This window comes from Heterocephalus glaber, unplaced genomic scaffold (assembly GCF_053883595.1).
Source record: "Heterocephalus glaber isolate CG9 unplaced genomic scaffold, H.glaber_assembly_v1.0 deba00001509, whole genome shotgun sequence".
Taxonomy (NCBI): Eukaryota; Metazoa; Chordata; class Mammalia; order Rodentia; family Bathyergidae; genus Heterocephalus; species Heterocephalus glaber.
In genome coordinates, this window is record NW_028258325.1 from 32,677,253 (window position 1) to 32,695,495 (window position 18,243).

Genomic DNA, 18,243 nt, shown 5'->3' on the forward strand with positions numbered 1-18,243 from the left:
TGTTTTAAGATAAAGGCTACTAAGATTTTTTTTTTTGTCGGTCCGGGGATTGAACTCAGGTCCTTGTGCTTGCAAGGCAGGCATGGTGCCACTGAGCTAAATCCCTGGCCCTTAGATAAAGTCTATTGAAGACAATTTGCCTTTTTTTGGATACAGGGTGTTGCTATGCAGATCATGCTAGCCTTGAACTCACTACGTGGCCCAGGCTAACCTTGAACCTGTGGCAACTTCAAGGCTCTGGAGTGCTGGGATTGCAGGTGTAGCCACCACATCCAGCTTTCGACTACTCTTAAGAACAAGAGGTTTTGGGCCAGGAATTTAGCTCAGTGGTTCCGGCGCCTGCCTCACAAGTGCAAGGACCCGAGTTCGATCCCTAGTACCAAAAAAAAAAAAAAGAACAAGAGGTTTTATTTCTTGGGCCCAAATTTAACTCTTCTAGTGATACTTGTTTTTACTGCTTCCTTTGGGATAGAATTCTTTTACAAATAGATGATTTGCCTTAAAGTATGGGTTTTCCTACCTTAAAAAACTCAACAGAGGGCTGGGGATTTAGCTCAGTGGTTTCGACGTGTGCTGTGCAAGCGTGCAAGGACCTGAGTTTGACCCCCAGTAGCAAAAAAAAAAAAAAAAAACCTCAACAGAAATTTTAAACTACTAGGTCAAAGATCATACACACACACACACACACACACACACACACATCACCTCTAGACTATAAAATCCTTGAAGGCAGGGAAAGACTAATTCTTTTGCATTCGCCACTAAAGTGCTGAGAATTAAGACAATGCAAAATAAATACCGAATTATTTCACAAATTATTAGCTCACAAATTTAATAAAAATGTCAGGAGTACATTTGTCTATTATCCTATGAAGAATTGGTTTGTGTTTAGATATACCATAAATTACTTGCATATCCCCTGTATACCTGATTCCACAAATATGAGCAGTGTACCTCTTCCAAAAGATGTCTCCCACATAGTTAAAATCCAAACTCTTAGCACAAGTGTAACCCTAAAGGAAATCTCTTCAAGATAACAAAGTGAAAATACCAAAATGTACTTCTTTCTTATGAGAGGGAAACTGAGCAACAGGGAAAGATCAAGGTAACATAAGCACCAGTGCCAATAAACATGCAACTACTAAGTATTTCATAAAGTACATTATTTGCCTCATTCTTTGGTGGGATAAGAAGGTAACAGTTATTAAATTTAGGATCCACTTAGAAAAATATGAACATATTCAGATTAGGAAGATACATTAATCACAAGTTAAAGTATTGCTAAATTCAGTAATAGCTTGATTAAAGAAACAGTTTAAGTTTGTTCGTCTCCCTAAATTTTAGCGGTGGTAGGGTAAGGCAAGGTAGAGATAAAAGAGGACACAAAAGAAGTCCTTTTATTTTATTTTTTTTGGTACTGGGGATGAAACTTAGGACCTTGTGCTTGCAAGGCAGGTGCGATGCCACTAAGCTTTTAAATGAAAGTCTTTTCTTTTTCCTATCTTCCTACATGAAAGGGAAACAATGATTCTATGGCTCTAACACTGAAAAAACTTTTGTGTTTACCATTGAAAAATGTACTCACGATCGTATCTGAGGAAGATCTGTTTCTATTTTGTGGCCCGTATTTCTAAAAATCTGTATTGCAGCTTCTGCTACCTTATCATCCTCCATTCTTAGGCACTGTAACAAGGATTCATAAGTCTCTGCAGAGTGGAACGAGGTAGGATGTGTGAAAGACAAAACCTAGAGGAATAGATACAGGTTTAGAAGTACAGACAATGGTTCTATTCACCATTCACCACTTACCAGTCCAATTATTTAAATACAGAATGACCAGAAACTGCATACCTTTTCATTAATTTTTGTGAGAAGAGGAAATATAAAAATGACATTTTTATCAAATTTATTCAATACAAGAATCAAAATGACACCTGCCCAAGCGATGGTTGGGATACACAGTATGTAAACAAACACACTGCCCAAGTGACACTTGGGGGAGAAACTGTTGAGTGGTTTAAAAAAGGAGAATTATTTTCTATAGTAAACACAATTTAAAGTTCTAGAACACACATTAGCTATATGTGGTAAATGTTAATCTCCTGTCCTCTCTTGCAGTTAGTTGAGGCTAATGACACATTAACAGGAACACTTGAGGCAGCTTCCTGTTACTTCCTTATGACAGTTGATATACAGCCTTCGGCCCATTTTCTTCTTCACAGCCTAGTGTATTCTGTTAGATGAAATGCAAAAAGCTTAGCTCTTTTTTTTTTTGGTACCAGAGATCAAACTCAGGACCTGCTTGCGAGGCAGGTAGCGGAACCACTGAGCTAAATCCCTGGCCCAAGCTTAGCTCTTTTGTTTTTTGGTACCAGGGATCAAACTCGGGACCTTGTGCTTGTGAGGCAGGCGGCGGAACCACTGAGCTAAATCCCCGGCCCAAGCTTAGCTCTTTTGTTTTTTGGTACCAGGGATCAAACTCGGGACCTTGTGCTTGTGAGGCAGGCGGCGGAACCACTGAGCTAAATCCCCAGCCCAGCTTAGCTCTTTTTAAAAGAAGTGTAATAGTCTAATATTAAATACTACTGTCAGTTGAGGTGAAATGAAATTTATCACAAAAGCTTCATTCATCGTAACTATCAACCAAGAAGCAATCAGTGTGAATTTTTTTTTTGGTACCGGGGATCAAACTCAGGTCCTTGCGCTTGCACAGTCGGCGGCAAAACCATTGAGCTAAATCCCCGGCCCCTCAATGGCATCATTGTTAACTTTTTTTTTTTGGTACCGGGGATCGAACTCAGGTCCTTGAGCTTGCACAGCAGGTGGTGGAACCACTGAGCTAAATCCCCGGCCCTCATTGTGAACTTTTAATGACAACTCCAAACATGTAATTACTCCTTTGTTACGATGTGACCCCTAGCTTATCCTTAAAGAACTTATAGCAACTTATATGTGACATGTCTACAAAGTCTACTTTTCATGAAGTAGAAATAGTTCAGTGTAATATCAGAAATAAGGGCTAAAATTGGAGAGGAAAGGAAAAGATTAAAGCAGGAAGTCTTTAACTTATTCAGTAAGCATTTTTCAAATGAGTTATAAGTACAGAGATTATTTCAGTGAGCTTTGCAGTGGTAACATTTAGTTAGGAAGTTTTAATTATTTACAGAAACATGGAGAATTTGAAAAATGGAGTGAAAAACAACCTATTATTTATGTTTATTTTATTTTAATTTTTTTTTGTACCAGGGAACGAACTCAGGACCTTGCGCTTGCAAGGCAGGCAGCGGAACCACTGAGCTAAATCCCCGGCCCAACCTATCATTTATGTTAAAGGTGACCTTACTTTTAAAAATATAATTAAAAGCTTATTCATGAAACATCATACCAATTCTTTTCAAAGAAATATTTAAGACAATCTCAGTATGATCCCATCACTCTTTTTTCTATTGAAGGTCCTCTGCACTGTTTTGTCTTTTCCTCCCTTAAATTAGGTACAGTGGTTTCAGTCGCTCTTTGGCTTCAATTTTTCCCCCCCTCTTTATTCCATCCAATGAAAGCTCTATCAAGTGTTGTGACTTTTCAAACAGCAGGTTCAAGGTGGCTCCAGTACCTTTCTGCCCAATGGCACTCTGTCATCTGGAACCAAGTTTTTCTCCCATTATTCCCCAAAGCAGCCCCTATTCTTCAGTTGTATTATGTCCACAGCCTTGAGTCATTTGGCTCTAACTAACTGTTCAATTTGTTGAACATTTTGGAATTTACTATGACTAATAATTGTTAAGAATTCCCAATCAGACAAAGGATGTATTATAATAATTCCTATGGGCAGTCAACTGCCTCAGATGCAAGTTTTCTGAAAGGTAAGACAAGATTATTTAGCACTCATTGTCACAAGCATAGCAGGCAAGAAAATGATGAACAAAACAGTAAAACCCCAAAACATTTTATCCTTAAAATACTTTATTATTGTAAAAAAACCTATTTTTGTAAAATCTGACCTCTACCATAAATTTTTCATCTTCTGAGTAATTTCCAATAAAATAAGCCTCAGCTTTGCATATCCTGAAGGGAATGTAAATTATGATACCATGAAAATAAATGGCAATAAAACTGTTTCAAAAATACCTTAAGAAGTTCAAGTCCTGAACGAATAGCTGTATCTGGACTTACACCCTCCTCTTCATCATCTGCTGTCCCCTCTATTGATTTATTCATCAATTTTACTAGTGCACTTAAAAAAAAAAAGAAAATATAAATTAGTAATATTATAAGATTAGTAATTACCCTAATTGCATTGTTCTGGAATACATATCAAATTAAAAAATCAGGTTCAAAGAAGTTTCTGCAGAGGGGGAGTAACTAAACTTTGTCTTCCTTTTGATACGTGGGATTTACATTCTCCTGAAAAAATTGCAATGTGTTATAATATTAATAATTATAACTCTACTGAAAATAAAAATTAAGTGACATATTTATATAAAAAATTTCATATTGTATTCATTTCCTTACATAAATTGTAATTTTAAGAAAAATAACAAAAAGCCATTGGCAAGTCCATTAATGACAATTCACTCAAACAAAATGCAAATAGTAACAAACACTGCTGGATATGGTGGCACAGGTCCATAATCTCAGCACTTGGGAGGCTGAGGCAGAAGACTGTTGTGAGTTTGAGGCCAGCCTGGCCTACATAGTGAGTTCAAGGTCAGCCTGAACTACACAGCAAGACCCAGTCTCAAAAAACTCCCCCAAGCCCCAAAATCCCAACAAAAAAGTTACATACCCAGACAATAATATTAATCTACTTACAATTCACCTACTGAATGACTAATTCTAATCCTAGTTATTAAAAGCAAAGAAGCAATTCATCAGATGCATCAAGCCATACCAACATACAGATTCATTAAAGAGAAACTATTGTCCAAAATGATGAAAATTTTTTTCAAACATACTTCCCACCATAAAATAAAACATTATTTGGTGAATGAAAGACTATGTAGCTGGGCATGGTGGTACATACTTATAATCACCTAACTTTGGGAGGCTAAGGCAGGAGGTTCCTAAATTTGAGCCAAATTCAATTTGAGTCTAGGCAACTTAATGACCCTGTCTCAAATATGAAGGCCTTGGGTTCAATCTCCAGCACTGCCAAAAACAAAAACTATGCAAGAGGTCTGGGCTCAATTCCCAGCACTGCAAAAACACAAATGTGAGTTTTGGTTTTTAGATTATTTCCTCATCAGTAAACTGGAGAAAGTATTACTTTATTATAAGACCAACACATGTGAATAAAATTACTCTTTTGGATTAAGGAGGACAAGAGTCCTACTATGTAATGTGGGCTGGCTTTGAACTTGTAGGCTCAAGCAATTCTCCTGCCTCACTCTCCCAAGTAGCTAAGACTACAGGGGAACTTGAAATTTAAACTATTTGTAGCATTTGAACTTTCCTTTTAATCCAAAATATAATTTAAAAATTCAACAATTATCGGGCCGAGGATTTAGCTCAGTGGTTCCGGTGCCTGCCTCACAAGCCAAGGTCCCAAGTTTGATTCCTGGTACTAAAAAAAAAAAAAAAAAAATCAACCATATCTTTACTTGACACATCATTTTGGGAAAAGAAAATACAATGTATGTATGTGTGTAAAAACATTAGCTTGAAATATATCAAACCCCTTACCCATTAAGCAGTCACTCCTCACTCATCCTTACTCCTCCTAGGCTGAGGCATCTACTAATCTATTTTCTGCCTCTATACATTTGCCTGTTCTGAACATTTCACGTTAATGAAATCATAGTGTTTGGTCTTCCGTACTGACTTCTTTCACTTATCAGAATGCTCACATGGTTCACCCAGGTTGTAGCTTGTATCAATATACCATTAAAAAAAATTTCCAAATAGTATTCTACTACTTGAATTTAAGATTTAATATCAAGGGCTGGGGATGTAGCTCAGTAGCACAGCACTTAGCCTGGTAAGCATGAGGCCCTCGGTTCCACTCCTATAATAGTACCAAAAAAAAAAATTATCAATCAGTTGATAAGACATTTGTTTTGTCATTTCTATGAATAATTATGCTATAAATATTTATGTATAGGTTTAGTATGGACACAGATTTTTATTTCTCTGGGACATATACTTAGAAGGGGAACTGCTAGGTCATATGGTAACTTTGTTGAACTTTTCAAGAAGTGCTATAGAGCGTGGTAGCACACGTCTGTAATCTCAGCACTCAGAAGGCTATGGCAGGAGGATCACCATGAGTCTGAGGCCAGCCTGGGCTACACTGTGCATTCAAGGTCAGCCTGGACTATATAGCAAGACCCTGTTTTGAACAGACAAAAACAAAATAAGAAAAAACACCACCATTTTACATTCCCACCAGCAATATATCATTCCTATCTCAGCACAAAATTGCTTATCTGCCTTTTGTTGCTATCGTCTTTAAAGCACCCACCCCCTGCCTTTTCTATACTTCACATACTTTGTGCCTCACATCTTTTAATGACATAATAATTTTGAGATTTATCCATATTGCTTTTGAGATTTATTCATACTGCTGTGTAATCAGCAGTTTGTAACTTTGCTTGCTTGGCATTCCATTGCATGGATGTACCACAATGTTTATCAACTCCCAACTGATAGACTTCTGGATATTTCTAGTTTACAGATGTAGCAACAGATACCATGGTTGTTGAACTCAATTCATACCAAATTTGTGCTCAAACATGGAAAAGTTTGAAAGCGGAACATATTTTTCCCATACAATGGAAAACCAAATAATTCGTTCTCAGGCCCAAAACCTACACTTATAAATTCATTTTTCTGGAACTTTATCAAATTTCACAATGACTTCTTTCTTTAACTCTATTGTGATTCTCAGTTCAGTTTCCTCTCAGCTTTACTGCTAGTATCACTTTCTTTGGAGCCATTCATGGTTGTGATATTTTACATAAATGAAGTAAAAAAAAAAAAGCACAATGATGAATGCTTTAATGTACTAACACAAGCACTACACGTAGTCTTTGCAAGAACAAAGCTTAGACTGAAACATCATCCCTTTGTGTCTGCGGTGAGACGTAATGCGTGACTTACTCTTGGCCCACACAGATTTTTCAAGTTGGATTTTTGGTTTGATGCCAGAGCAAAATTACAAACACTGAGCTGATTTGTTTTTTGAATTTTGCTGTTAAAGTAGTGGAAAGTTTGGGCGTGGAGATGTTCGACAACCGAGTATCACTGTATTATGACAACCTACTAAAAGCAGTTAGGTACTAGCCTCTATTGGAATACTTTTCTTTTCCTCTTAGGCAAATATATATTGTTGAGATTCCTGGGCTGGAATGGTGATATTATACAAGGTATGATAAAAAAAAAAAACAGTGAATATTTAAATCTTTAAAAAATTTATTACCGTAAGACATACTGTCATTAATCCATTTCAAAATATTCCCACTTGCTTGAAACACATTTATCCCATCGTACTTGCTATTTTCTGAAGCAATTCTGAAAGTTCACTTTTGCGTCTAACTTAGTTGCACTGCTATGGCTACCTTGATGTCCTGAACTAATTCAAAACTTCCCTTTCATAGTCTTCTGTAAGGGCCAGAAGTCATATGATGCCCAATCTGCTGAATTAGATAGATACATTACACACTTTAATGTACTGATAAGCCTGCCTTTTGTTGGGTGGTATTCAGCAGCAGTATTCACATTTTACAATCATACTTTGTAAAGATATTCACGAAAAAGGACTTCCAGAACTATTTTAGAAAGTGGTATGAATGAATAGTATTCTGAGGATGTCAAGTATTTACTGTTAATTTTTAAAAATCTGAACATTCACTGTGTATTTTTATTATATCTTATACATATATTTAATATTACAAGAAACTATTTTCTACCTCACCAATACTTGGTATGGTCAGAATCATTAATTTAAGTCATAGTTCGAGTGTGTAATGGTATTTCTCATTTTAATTTGAATTTGGATTTTCCTAATGTGTAATAGTACTGTCTTTTCTTGCATACGCATTTTAAACACTTGTATATCTTATTGGTGAAGTGTCTGTTCAAATCTTCTTACCATTTTAAAATTGGATTATTTCTCTCATTATTGAGTAGTAAGAATTCTTTATATAGACATATGTCTTGCAAGTATTTTCTCCAGATCTTTAGCATGACTTTCCTAATTTGTGAATAACATCATGAATTTAGCTTATTAGGAGAAAATCCTATTATAAATTATGCATGAATTAAAGATTTGAAGTGTTTGAAAGAATTTACAAATCTAACCACTTGCAATAGGTTTTTTTGCACATATTTTAAAATAAATGTTTATAGGGCCAGGGACTTAGCTCAGTGGCACCGTGCCTGCCTTGCAAGTGCAAGGTCCTGAGTTCGATCCCTGATACTGGGGAAAAAAAATTGCTTATTGACAACCTATCACATACAAAGGCTCATGGTCTGTTCTGGAAATAACAGTGCAAAACAAATCAAACATTCTCTCAGCTTTCACTGTGATTTTCTAATCACCACTCACTCAGGAGCAATAAGACTCAATTCTTTTTTTTTTGGTCTTTTTGAGGTGAGGTTTTGCTAAGCAGTTCACGTTGGCCTTGAACTCACTTTGTAGCCCAGGCTGGCTTTGTGATCCTCCTGCCTCAGCCTCCCCAGGACTCAATTCTTTTTTTTTTTTTTTAAATAAATTTAAATTACATTCCAATCCCCCCTCCCCTATGTATAAAAGCTTTGGTTTTTTTGAGATAGGGTCTCACTATGTAGTTCAAGCTGGCCTCAAACTTGTGGTGATCCTCCTGCCTCAGCCTCCTGAGTGCAGGTATTATAGATGTGCGCCACCAGGACTCAATTCTTGAAACTAGTATTATAGTCCGTCATTTTATGGAGATATTTTTCCTCATTTACAAATTAGATAAATAATATATATTCCATACATTTTATAGGTATATTATGAGGCCCAAGACCATTATCAATCAACTGCCTCCTCAAAATTGCTTTTCTCTCCTGTACTACAAATTTTAACAGATCTTCACCATTCTAACTTGGATATAAATCCCTCCCCTGAGCAGACACCTCACCTTTAACATAATGGAGAATAGTGGAGGCCTTGGGTGGAAACTTCTATAATTTATCTTCTGATCTCATCTAATGTGCACCTATTATTTTGATTATGTCATGGGAGAAGATGTTCTTCCTGCTCCTCTTTCTTAGGAAAGATGCTCTATAACAGTTATGTTCCGGGCCAGGGATTTAGCTCAGTGGTTCTGGCACCTGCCGCACAAGCGCAAGGTCCCGAGTTCCATCCCCGGTACCAAAAACAACAACAAAAAACAACCAGTTATGTTCCCTCCTCTCTTCTTTAATTTTTCTTCTTTTGGTACTTTTCAAATGCATTTGTTCTGTTTGTTTTGTGGAAATGGGGTCTTGTTATGTTGCCCGGCTGGTCTCCATCTCTTGGGACTTAGGGGGTCCAGCTGCCTAAGCTTTTCAAGTGCTGGGTCTACAGGCATGCACCAGCAACAGGGCCAACTCCAAATGTATATGAATGTTCAAAATTCTTTCACTAAAAACATTAAGACTCTTCTTCAAAATTATTCTTTTGCCATCATCTCATTTTTCTCTTTTACTTTTTGTGACTTTCTACATTGGTTGTCCCCACATCCCAATTCATGAAAAAAAGCAGTTTAGAACTGTGACAAAATATCCCTTAAATAATTGTTTACTGGCAGTGAACTAGAAGGAATGCTGGTAAAAATTCTGGTATTAGTATATGCTTGTAATCTCAAACCTCAAGGTAGTCAAGTGGGACTTAGTGGGATCCTGGTGAGCTGGGCCAGTTAACTAACACTAGGCCTGTGCAATTTACTCTGCTCAGATATTCTCATTTGCTGTGTGTACCGCAATGCAGATAATAGCCTGTTCTAGGCCTTTCTGGATCCTCAAAACTCTGGATTTGCCTTTGATGTCCCAAGAGAATTGTTTTGGCCATTGAATTTTTTCTTTCCTTTTCCTAATTCCATTTGATGCTTTTTAGTTCTAAACTAATTTAACTTCTGGGTACCCTCCCACCATGCTACTTTTTTGTCTCTTTGGTATTTGTGATATTACTCGTCTGATTTTTCTATTGTTGACCATGTATCTTTAAAACGTTTTTTAATTTAATGAATTTATTTGCTGCAAGCCCCCTTATTTTTCCTTAGGATTCAGCACTCAATTAAAAAAAAATCCACTTTTCTGCGTTCTGACTACTATCGCAATAACTACTTTTCAACTACTATCTACAAAGCATATACTAACTATAGTATTTGTATCTGTATAGACCTATGTCCACAGAAAACATGCTAAAGAACAAACAAAAATGGTTTTATTTTGGATAATTTTCTACTCCTCTCAACTTTTTTTTTTGGTACCAGGGATCGAACTCGGGTCCTTGTGCTTGCGCAGCAGGTGGCAAAACCACTGAGCTAAATCCCCGGCCCTCCTATCAACTTTTTCTTTCAAAATTCTGAATTATGGCAGAAGTACAGGCAATTTCTAAATATTTCTTTCTTTTCTGTCTTTTTATATGGTGACATGAATCAAACCCAAGGCCTCATGCATGGTAAGGATACACTATCACTGAACTACATCTCTATCCCATCTAAATATTTATTAATTCTTCCTGCTTTTGTTCTTTTGTGTCTGCTGTAGGTAGCTACCAACATTTCTTCAGTACATAATATGTGTAAGGCAGTATGTTCTACTTTTTTAATGTATTTTATGTATAAGCCTTTCAAAAACAGTAAATAGTAATTATTCTTGTCCTTATTTTATGTTGTTCATTGATTACAGTATTTGATTTTGAAGGCAGGGAGTGTTGAGCTAATTCACATCCCTTTTCATATTTATTTTGAGACAGAGTCTTGCTATGTTGTCCGAGCTAGCCTTGAACTTTTGGTCCTTCTGAGTAGCTGATATTACATGCAGATGCTACCACTTTGGCTTACTGCCCCTAAAGAAAGAGAATCTCACAGTACCTTAAATAACCCACACACAAAGGGCTAATGACAGCCTATATTTACCATGTCCCTTTCACCTCTCATGTGGCTAATCCCTACATTCTTTTTTTTTTTGAGACAGCATCACACTTTGTAGTTCAGGCTGGCCTTGAACTCATTATGTAGCCCAAGCTGGTTGAACTTCTGGTGATCCTCCTGCCTCAGTTGCCCACAGTGCTGAGATCCCAGGCCTGTGTCACCACTCCCGGTTAATTCCTACATTCTTATACTATCCAGTAGTTATGCCACCTATTTCTGGGGGATTCTCTAACAACGAATCTACTGTACACAACTTAGGTTGTATATTCTTGCCCAGTTACTCAATGTATTTTATAAATTGCTTCTCCAAAAAAAGCAATCTGTAAAACCCTCTATTTTTAATTTAATATTCCATAAAGATTAGGCTACATGGAAGCAATATTAAAATTAACATACTAGCATTCTGGTGAAATCATTCTTTTAAAAAAATCATAGTTCAAACAGCTCATGATGCTACTGTATAAATTAAGTTTTTGGTGTTTTAAAGTTGGAGATCAAACAACAGCTTATTATAATTTACTGAAGTAATAAAACCCTGCTGAAGCCTCATTGAGGCCATGCTTTCCTAATGCAATTACACATGTCTTTCAAAATTAGTATGTATAGGGCTGGGAATTTAGCTCAGTGGTTCTGGCGTCTGCCTTGCAAGTGCAAGGTCCCAAGTTCAATGCCCAGTACCAAAAAAAAAAACAAGTATGTGTAGTAACAGTGCTTATTTCTATGAAATCATATCTTTGATAGCCCATTAAAATCAAATGATACAAGGATGGAGGTATAGCTCAATGGTAGTGGGCACCCTCAGCATGTGTGAGGCCCAGGGTTCAATTTGAGTGCACGCACACGCAAACGCACAAAATAAAATGGTACAGAATAAAGGACACTGACATGGAAAATAATACCTAATTACATTATGGTTTTGGATATAACCACCTGTGAACAAACCACTTATTTCCTCAAAACTATAGTTCCTTAGTCTGTAAGCCAAGGAGAGAGGCTTCAGAACAAATCAAACTTCAGACATCTTAATATCAGATGTCTAACCTCTACAAATATGACAAAAACATGCCCATTGTTTAACCTGCCCGGTTTGTGATATCATGGCAGCTCTCCTATACTAACACACATTAACTCAGCATTTCAATACAGCCATAGCAGTGCTTGGGCACTAGAACCAGGCCTCCAAACGTGGATGTTAGAGGGGGAAAAAAAGTGCTAGATAGTACCCAAATGGGAAGGAGATACCTAGATACTGGAAAAGTGATTAATGAAAGAGAAAAGCCTTCACAAAATTTTACAAAAAGAAATCATTAGAAACAACTAAAATGTCAGAAATTATGGGAATATTTAATTAGGTATCCATTAGTGTCTCAGATCCCAGTTTACTTACTTTTAGCTCTAATTCTCAAAATCATCCAACAAGGAGATGTCATATGCATATAAGAACTCTAAGAAATTAGAGGGCTATTCCAGTGCCACAAAATAGCTCATTCTTTTTTTTTGGTACCAGGGATTGAACTCAGGTCCTTGAGCTTGCGCAGCAGGCGGCGAAACCACTGAGCTAAATCCCCATCTCTAAAATAAAGTCTTGTTTTGTAACTAGATTTGTTTAATGGTAACCCTGGACCTCTTGTGGATACACCATTCTTGGGTTTGTCCATCAAGCAAACAGTGGTAAAATAAACAGAATACTATGTGGACATTAAAACACTTAAGAAAATGTAGGTTGGTTGATAGGCATATAGGCCTGAAAATTTCTACATTTCTCTGTTCTCGGTTTACTTTACTGAGTATATGTAGACTAAAAATAATCACTAGAACTCTTTATTAAATAAAGAGAAAGATCATAAAATGAACAGGCTTTTCTTCAGCTTCAATGATGTATGCTTCTGGCATTAATACAAGGACTGCTTTAATGTATGTGTAGGGCCCAAAATTTAAGCTTACAACATTGAATTTTAGGATTATAACCTATTTTTAGTGCATATAACCTTCCAGCTTACCTTATGGCTTCTGAATCAATGTGCACAGGTGCAATTCTTTCCAACAGAAATTTGACCATCTCTAGAAAAGGATTTGTTGGTTGCTTAGGATTAGCAAGTTTCCGAGCTATTTCTCTCTATAGAAAAAAAAGTTTTACCATAAGTATGATTTACTGTCATTCAAAATAAAAATGACTGTAGGCATAAGAAACATTTTCTGTTTCAGACCTGACTATAGACTCAATGAGTAATCACTACAAAATATGGATAGTGGAAGACAGAAGGGGATGATGTGGTTTCTCTGTGATCTCTACTTGCCTATAATTCTCCCATTAATTATTGTTTAATATAACAACTCTTTTTAATGCTCTATGTTTGAAAAACACAATAGCTAGGTGTGGCGGCACATGTCTGTAATCCCAGGACTTGGGAGGTAGAGGCAGGAGGATTGCTATTAGTTCGAGGCCAGCCTGGGGTACACAGTGAGTTCAGGGACAGCCTGAACTACAAAGCGAGACCCTGTCTCATAAAACAAACAGGGCTGGGGATTTAGCTCAGTGGCGCCATGCCTGCCTCACAAGTGAAAGGTCTTGAGTTTGATCCCCAGTACCCAAAACAAACAAACAAACAAAAAAGAAAAACAGAGTAACAGTTTGTACCTTTGTGGGTATGTTTTACTATTTTATAAATTAATTTATAATTTGATCAAATATTGTACTTTCTTTCAGTTACTCGCTTTCTTGAAAAAAGGGGGGGGCTACCCAGCCAGGCATTGTGGCATGAACCACTAGTTCCAGCTATTTGGGAGACAGAGGCAGGTGGATTAAGAGTTTAAGATCAGGTGGGACAACCTGAGATAGTGAGACCCGGAGAAAGTCTCTGTGTGGGGGGTGGCAGAGGGCAGAGGAGAGTTTGAGGAGATATTCTCAGTGAATAAATATTTGTAAAGATTTATAAAGAACATCGATGAAGGACAAGTAAGAACCATACACTCCTCTACAATTTTACTTATAACTGAGGATAGAATTATTTCAGGCCATGTGATCCATCTAAATATAAAAGTAACTGTCTCAATCAATGATGAAACATGGTGGCATTACATCAAATAAAAATGCCACCTACTTCTAGGTGGAAGTTTCTAAAGATAAGGAATTAATTATAGAGACTGACTTCCTGAAAGAATTTAAAATATGTTGAGTACTTGAAAAGAAATTAACTTTTAAGAACAAAGTTTTCCAGGGCCAGGGATTTAGGTCAGTGGTTCCGCCACCTGCTTCGTAATCACAAGGTCCCGAGTTCGATCCCCCGTAACAAAAAACAAAAACAAAACAAGAACAAAGTTTTCGGGTAGAACACTTGCCTAGAATGCCAGAGTTCATCGAAAGCAAGGGGGGGGATAGAGGAAGGTAGGGGTTGGGGAAGTGCTTTTAAGTGAATGCTTCTGATGAGTGAAATGTGTATTTTAGCTGAGGAGATAATACACACCAATCATCCTTCTTCCTTTTTGATTTTTATTTTTTGAGATGGGAGTCTTATGTTGATAAGGCCAGCCTGAAATGAGATCCTCTTGCCTCAGCCTCCCAAATACCTGGGTTTACAGGTATATACCATTGAGGGCGACCATAAAATGCACATGGTATGTGTTTACTAAACTACAATGTACCAACAAATTGTAACCATCCTATTTATTTTCACTTTTTTAAAATTATTTTTTTAACCATCCTATTCAAAAGCTTTTGTACTACAGCAATACATTATGGATATGAAGACAAAGCAGAAAAGGAGAAAAAGATCTCTATTATTGACATCTTGATATAAATTATAGTCATATTCAACTTGATATCAATATTTGTTATCTGAGTATAAGCCCAAGTAATTGAGATCCTGAGGAAAACTAGTCATTAGAAGGCCTGATTTACTTTATAATGCATTTGAAAAATAAAACATTTTATTCAGCCTAAGCCTTATACATTTTGTGCTAAGCTATGGGTTCACATTTTAAATCTGAATTTCAATACTGTACAATTCTTTGAACTTCGTCTTATTTGGTGAGGTATTCCAAAAAAGGTATTTTCTCCTCTGCCATAAAATTTAGTTGTTTTTTACCTAAGTATGTCAGAGATCATTTAACAAGAAAAATGACTACTGGAAAATTGCTAGGCAAACTCAAAATAATTTAGTAATAAATCCAAAAACTAGGAAAGATACTTGTGTAACACTAACAGAAGTATATGAAATAAACCTATGTATATAACAATAATACTAGAAAATAAATAAATAAAGAATACTAGAAAAGAGTTTTAACAACCCACACAAATCTTATAACAGAAGAACACCTGAGAGGTTCAGGGATTTAGCTCAGTGGTTCCGCTACCTGGTACCAAAAAAAAAAAAAAAAAAAAAAAAAAAGGTTCATCCTTACATCCCTTAGCTCTTTGTACAAATTTCTTTTTTGAGAGAGAGAGAGAGAGAGAAAGAGTCGGAGTCTTGGTATGCAGTGTAGGCTTCCCACAAACATGCAGTGTGCCTCCTGCCCACCTCAAAAGTATTCAATTTTTTTTTTTTTGGTACCGGGGATCGAACTCGGGTCCTTGTGCTTGCGAGGCAGGCAGCAGAACTACAGCAGAACTACTTAGCTAAATCCCTGGCCCAAAAGTATACAATTTTTAAAGTATCCTTTCACATACACAGAAGACACTGCCATATTCTTTTTGTTTTTATTAGTAATGGTTTACTTGCATGTGTATATTCTTTTTAATGTCTTTTTTTCATTGCCAACCAATTCCTACGGGGAGTTAAACTTCTCCAGGAGATATAACTGTGCTAATATACAGCAACAAGACCTGAATCTCAGACTTCTAAATACAACGGCTGAGAGTTCACACACAGTTTTCTTTTATTTTCTGTAGTATCTCATCTGTTATCTAGCCACCAGCCAAACTAGAAAGGCAGTCGCCACTATTGACACAGTCATCTAATTCCTACTTAACCCTTAGGACTCAAGTCAGGAATCACTTATTCCTTCACCCATTCCCACCCCCACCAGGGGTGAGTGGTGCTCCTCTGTGTGACCAAAACACATGACTCTAGAGCAACACTAAGCACATTATATTCTTTACTGAAATATTTATTTGCCCACCTCTGTCATGTTACCTGGAAGCAAGGTGAGAAACAATGTATAATGCACATTCTAAAGCATACAATGTATTTTAACAGTATGCCTAGGGCTGGGGTGTAGCTCAGTGGTAGAATACTTGCCTAGGATGTATAAGGCTCTCGGTTCTACCCCCTTTACCAAAAAAACAAAAACAAAAATGAATACTGTAAATTATCCACAACGTGGATTCCTACTGCTTGTTATGTATATGTAAAACAATAAGAATTATCCATTATTAAAAAAAATGTATCAGTTATTTAAATCTATAGGGGGGCAATGAAGAGGGCCCTGTATTAACCATATGTAAAATGTCATAGTATATTATTCTCTTGGAAATCCTAGAGGTTCATATTTGTAGATCAATAAAATGAAGCACAGCAAAGCTGAGTGACTTACTAAGGACCGTAACACTAGTGAAAATATAGTTAAAATTTAAACCTATGCTCTGGTTCATAAAATGATGAATAAATGAACATATGAAGTTTTCTTTCCAGATAAGTTTCAATGCTACTAGTTCTCTATAAAAGAGTTCAAAAGTAGAATGAAGAGCTGGGGATGTAGCTCAGTGGTGCCACACCTGTCTGGCAAGCGCAAGGTCCTGGGGTTTGATCCCCAGTACTGAAAAAAAACCCCAAAAAACCAAAAATAGAACGAAGACACAAGTCTACCTAGGAATTTAGCCTATCAATAAATGAAAGCACATATATGACATTTCTATTGCTGATATAAGGACAGGTTGTTTCCTTGCCAACAGAGAAGTAGATTCACACATATACAGCGTTTAAAAAACTATTACTATTTATTCACTGAATGACTACTAAATATGAAGTAATCTGTCTTACTTAATTCCTAGGACCAATCTCTCTGACTTACATCTCTAATTTTTTCCTGGACTATGACTGGATAGTAGGGAGTCATAAAAAGAATTAAATTGACCACAGATATAATGCTAAGTAATTCAGTGCTTATAATATTAAATTCACAAAAATCACTGTATGCAAAAAGGCTCTAAATAAATATAGATTTCTGCAAATAAGGTAGGAGAACAAATATAAAAATATAATGTACTAACCACACAAATGTCTGCCTGTTTGCATGAACAAGTAGGGCTGATTAATAACTCCAACTGAGACCGTAGTTTCTCATCATCACCAAGAACCTGGTTAAATTTCTTCACAAAATCTTGTGCTTTGCCAGGATCAGGCAAATTCTCTACAAAATTAAAAATGAATCAATAACAGGAAGAGAACTATGAAAGTAAAAACTAAATGTCTTAAAATTGCAGTGCCATTAAAAAAAATTAGAAACTTGTTATTAGAAATAATATTAAGGATTATTTTTCTTAGCATTGGGTAAATAAATGGTCCCTTTTGATGTTTATTATGTTTACTGGGTGAATAAACATACTCACTTGCTATGGTCATCAGTTTTCCAAACATGGCAGAACAGTTAGCCTCTGACTGAAATTTGAAACAGAAATAAAACAAGAAGTCATACATACTAATGAATATGCTGTTAAGAAAAATCAGTGCTCATCATTGTATATGTTTCACAGTTCATCACAATTTACCCAAGGGAAAATGGCTTGCTATATCTATACGTAAACTTGACAGCAAAGAACTGTGGAGAAGCAATGATTAAGTTAAGCAAATACAAAGAAAAGAGATATTACTAGAAGATATTAAAAAATTAAGAGTAGCTGAGGCAGGAAGATAACTTGGGCCAAGGAGTTCAGAGGCAGCCTAAGCAAAGATTGACATCTGTCTCATAAATGAGAATAATCTCCCCTCTAAAAACTATTTTCAAAGCTTCCCACCACCGCACAAAAAAATCCATTTTTGTTAGCTTAGTTTACATTAAATTGGAAATAATATGGATAAGAAGTTGGTAATCCCCAAAGGTGATCCCAATGTGTAGTTTGTCTTTGTTGATAAACTTGCTGGAAAACAGTCATGCTCATTAATTTATGCATCATCTATGACAGCTTTTGTACATCAAGGCAGAGTTGAGT

At 36.4% G+C, this 18,243-nt stretch overlaps 1 protein-coding gene across 3 annotated transcripts in view; it reads right to left on the reverse strand.

The window, feature by feature from the left end:
• The window catches only part of Pds5a (PDS5 cohesin associated factor A), a 137,125-nt gene that overhangs the window by 43,418 nt on the left and 75,464 nt on the right, over nt 1-18,243 (reverse strand). For all 3 annotated transcript variants that reach the window (XM_087187836.1, XM_087187838.1, XM_087187837.1), the window contains exons 15-19: nt 17,644-17,692; nt 17,305-17,444; nt 13,097-13,212; nt 4,126-4,231; nt 1,586-1,746 (exon numbers count right to left, since the gene is read on the reverse strand). In XM_087187836.1, coding sequence (XP_087043962.1) covers nt 1,586-1,746; nt 4,126-4,231; nt 13,097-13,212; nt 17,305-17,444; nt 17,644-17,692 — 572 coding nt within the window. The remainder of the gene's footprint in view (nt 1-1,585; nt 1,747-4,125; nt 4,232-13,096; nt 13,213-17,304; nt 17,445-17,643; nt 17,693-18,243) is intronic.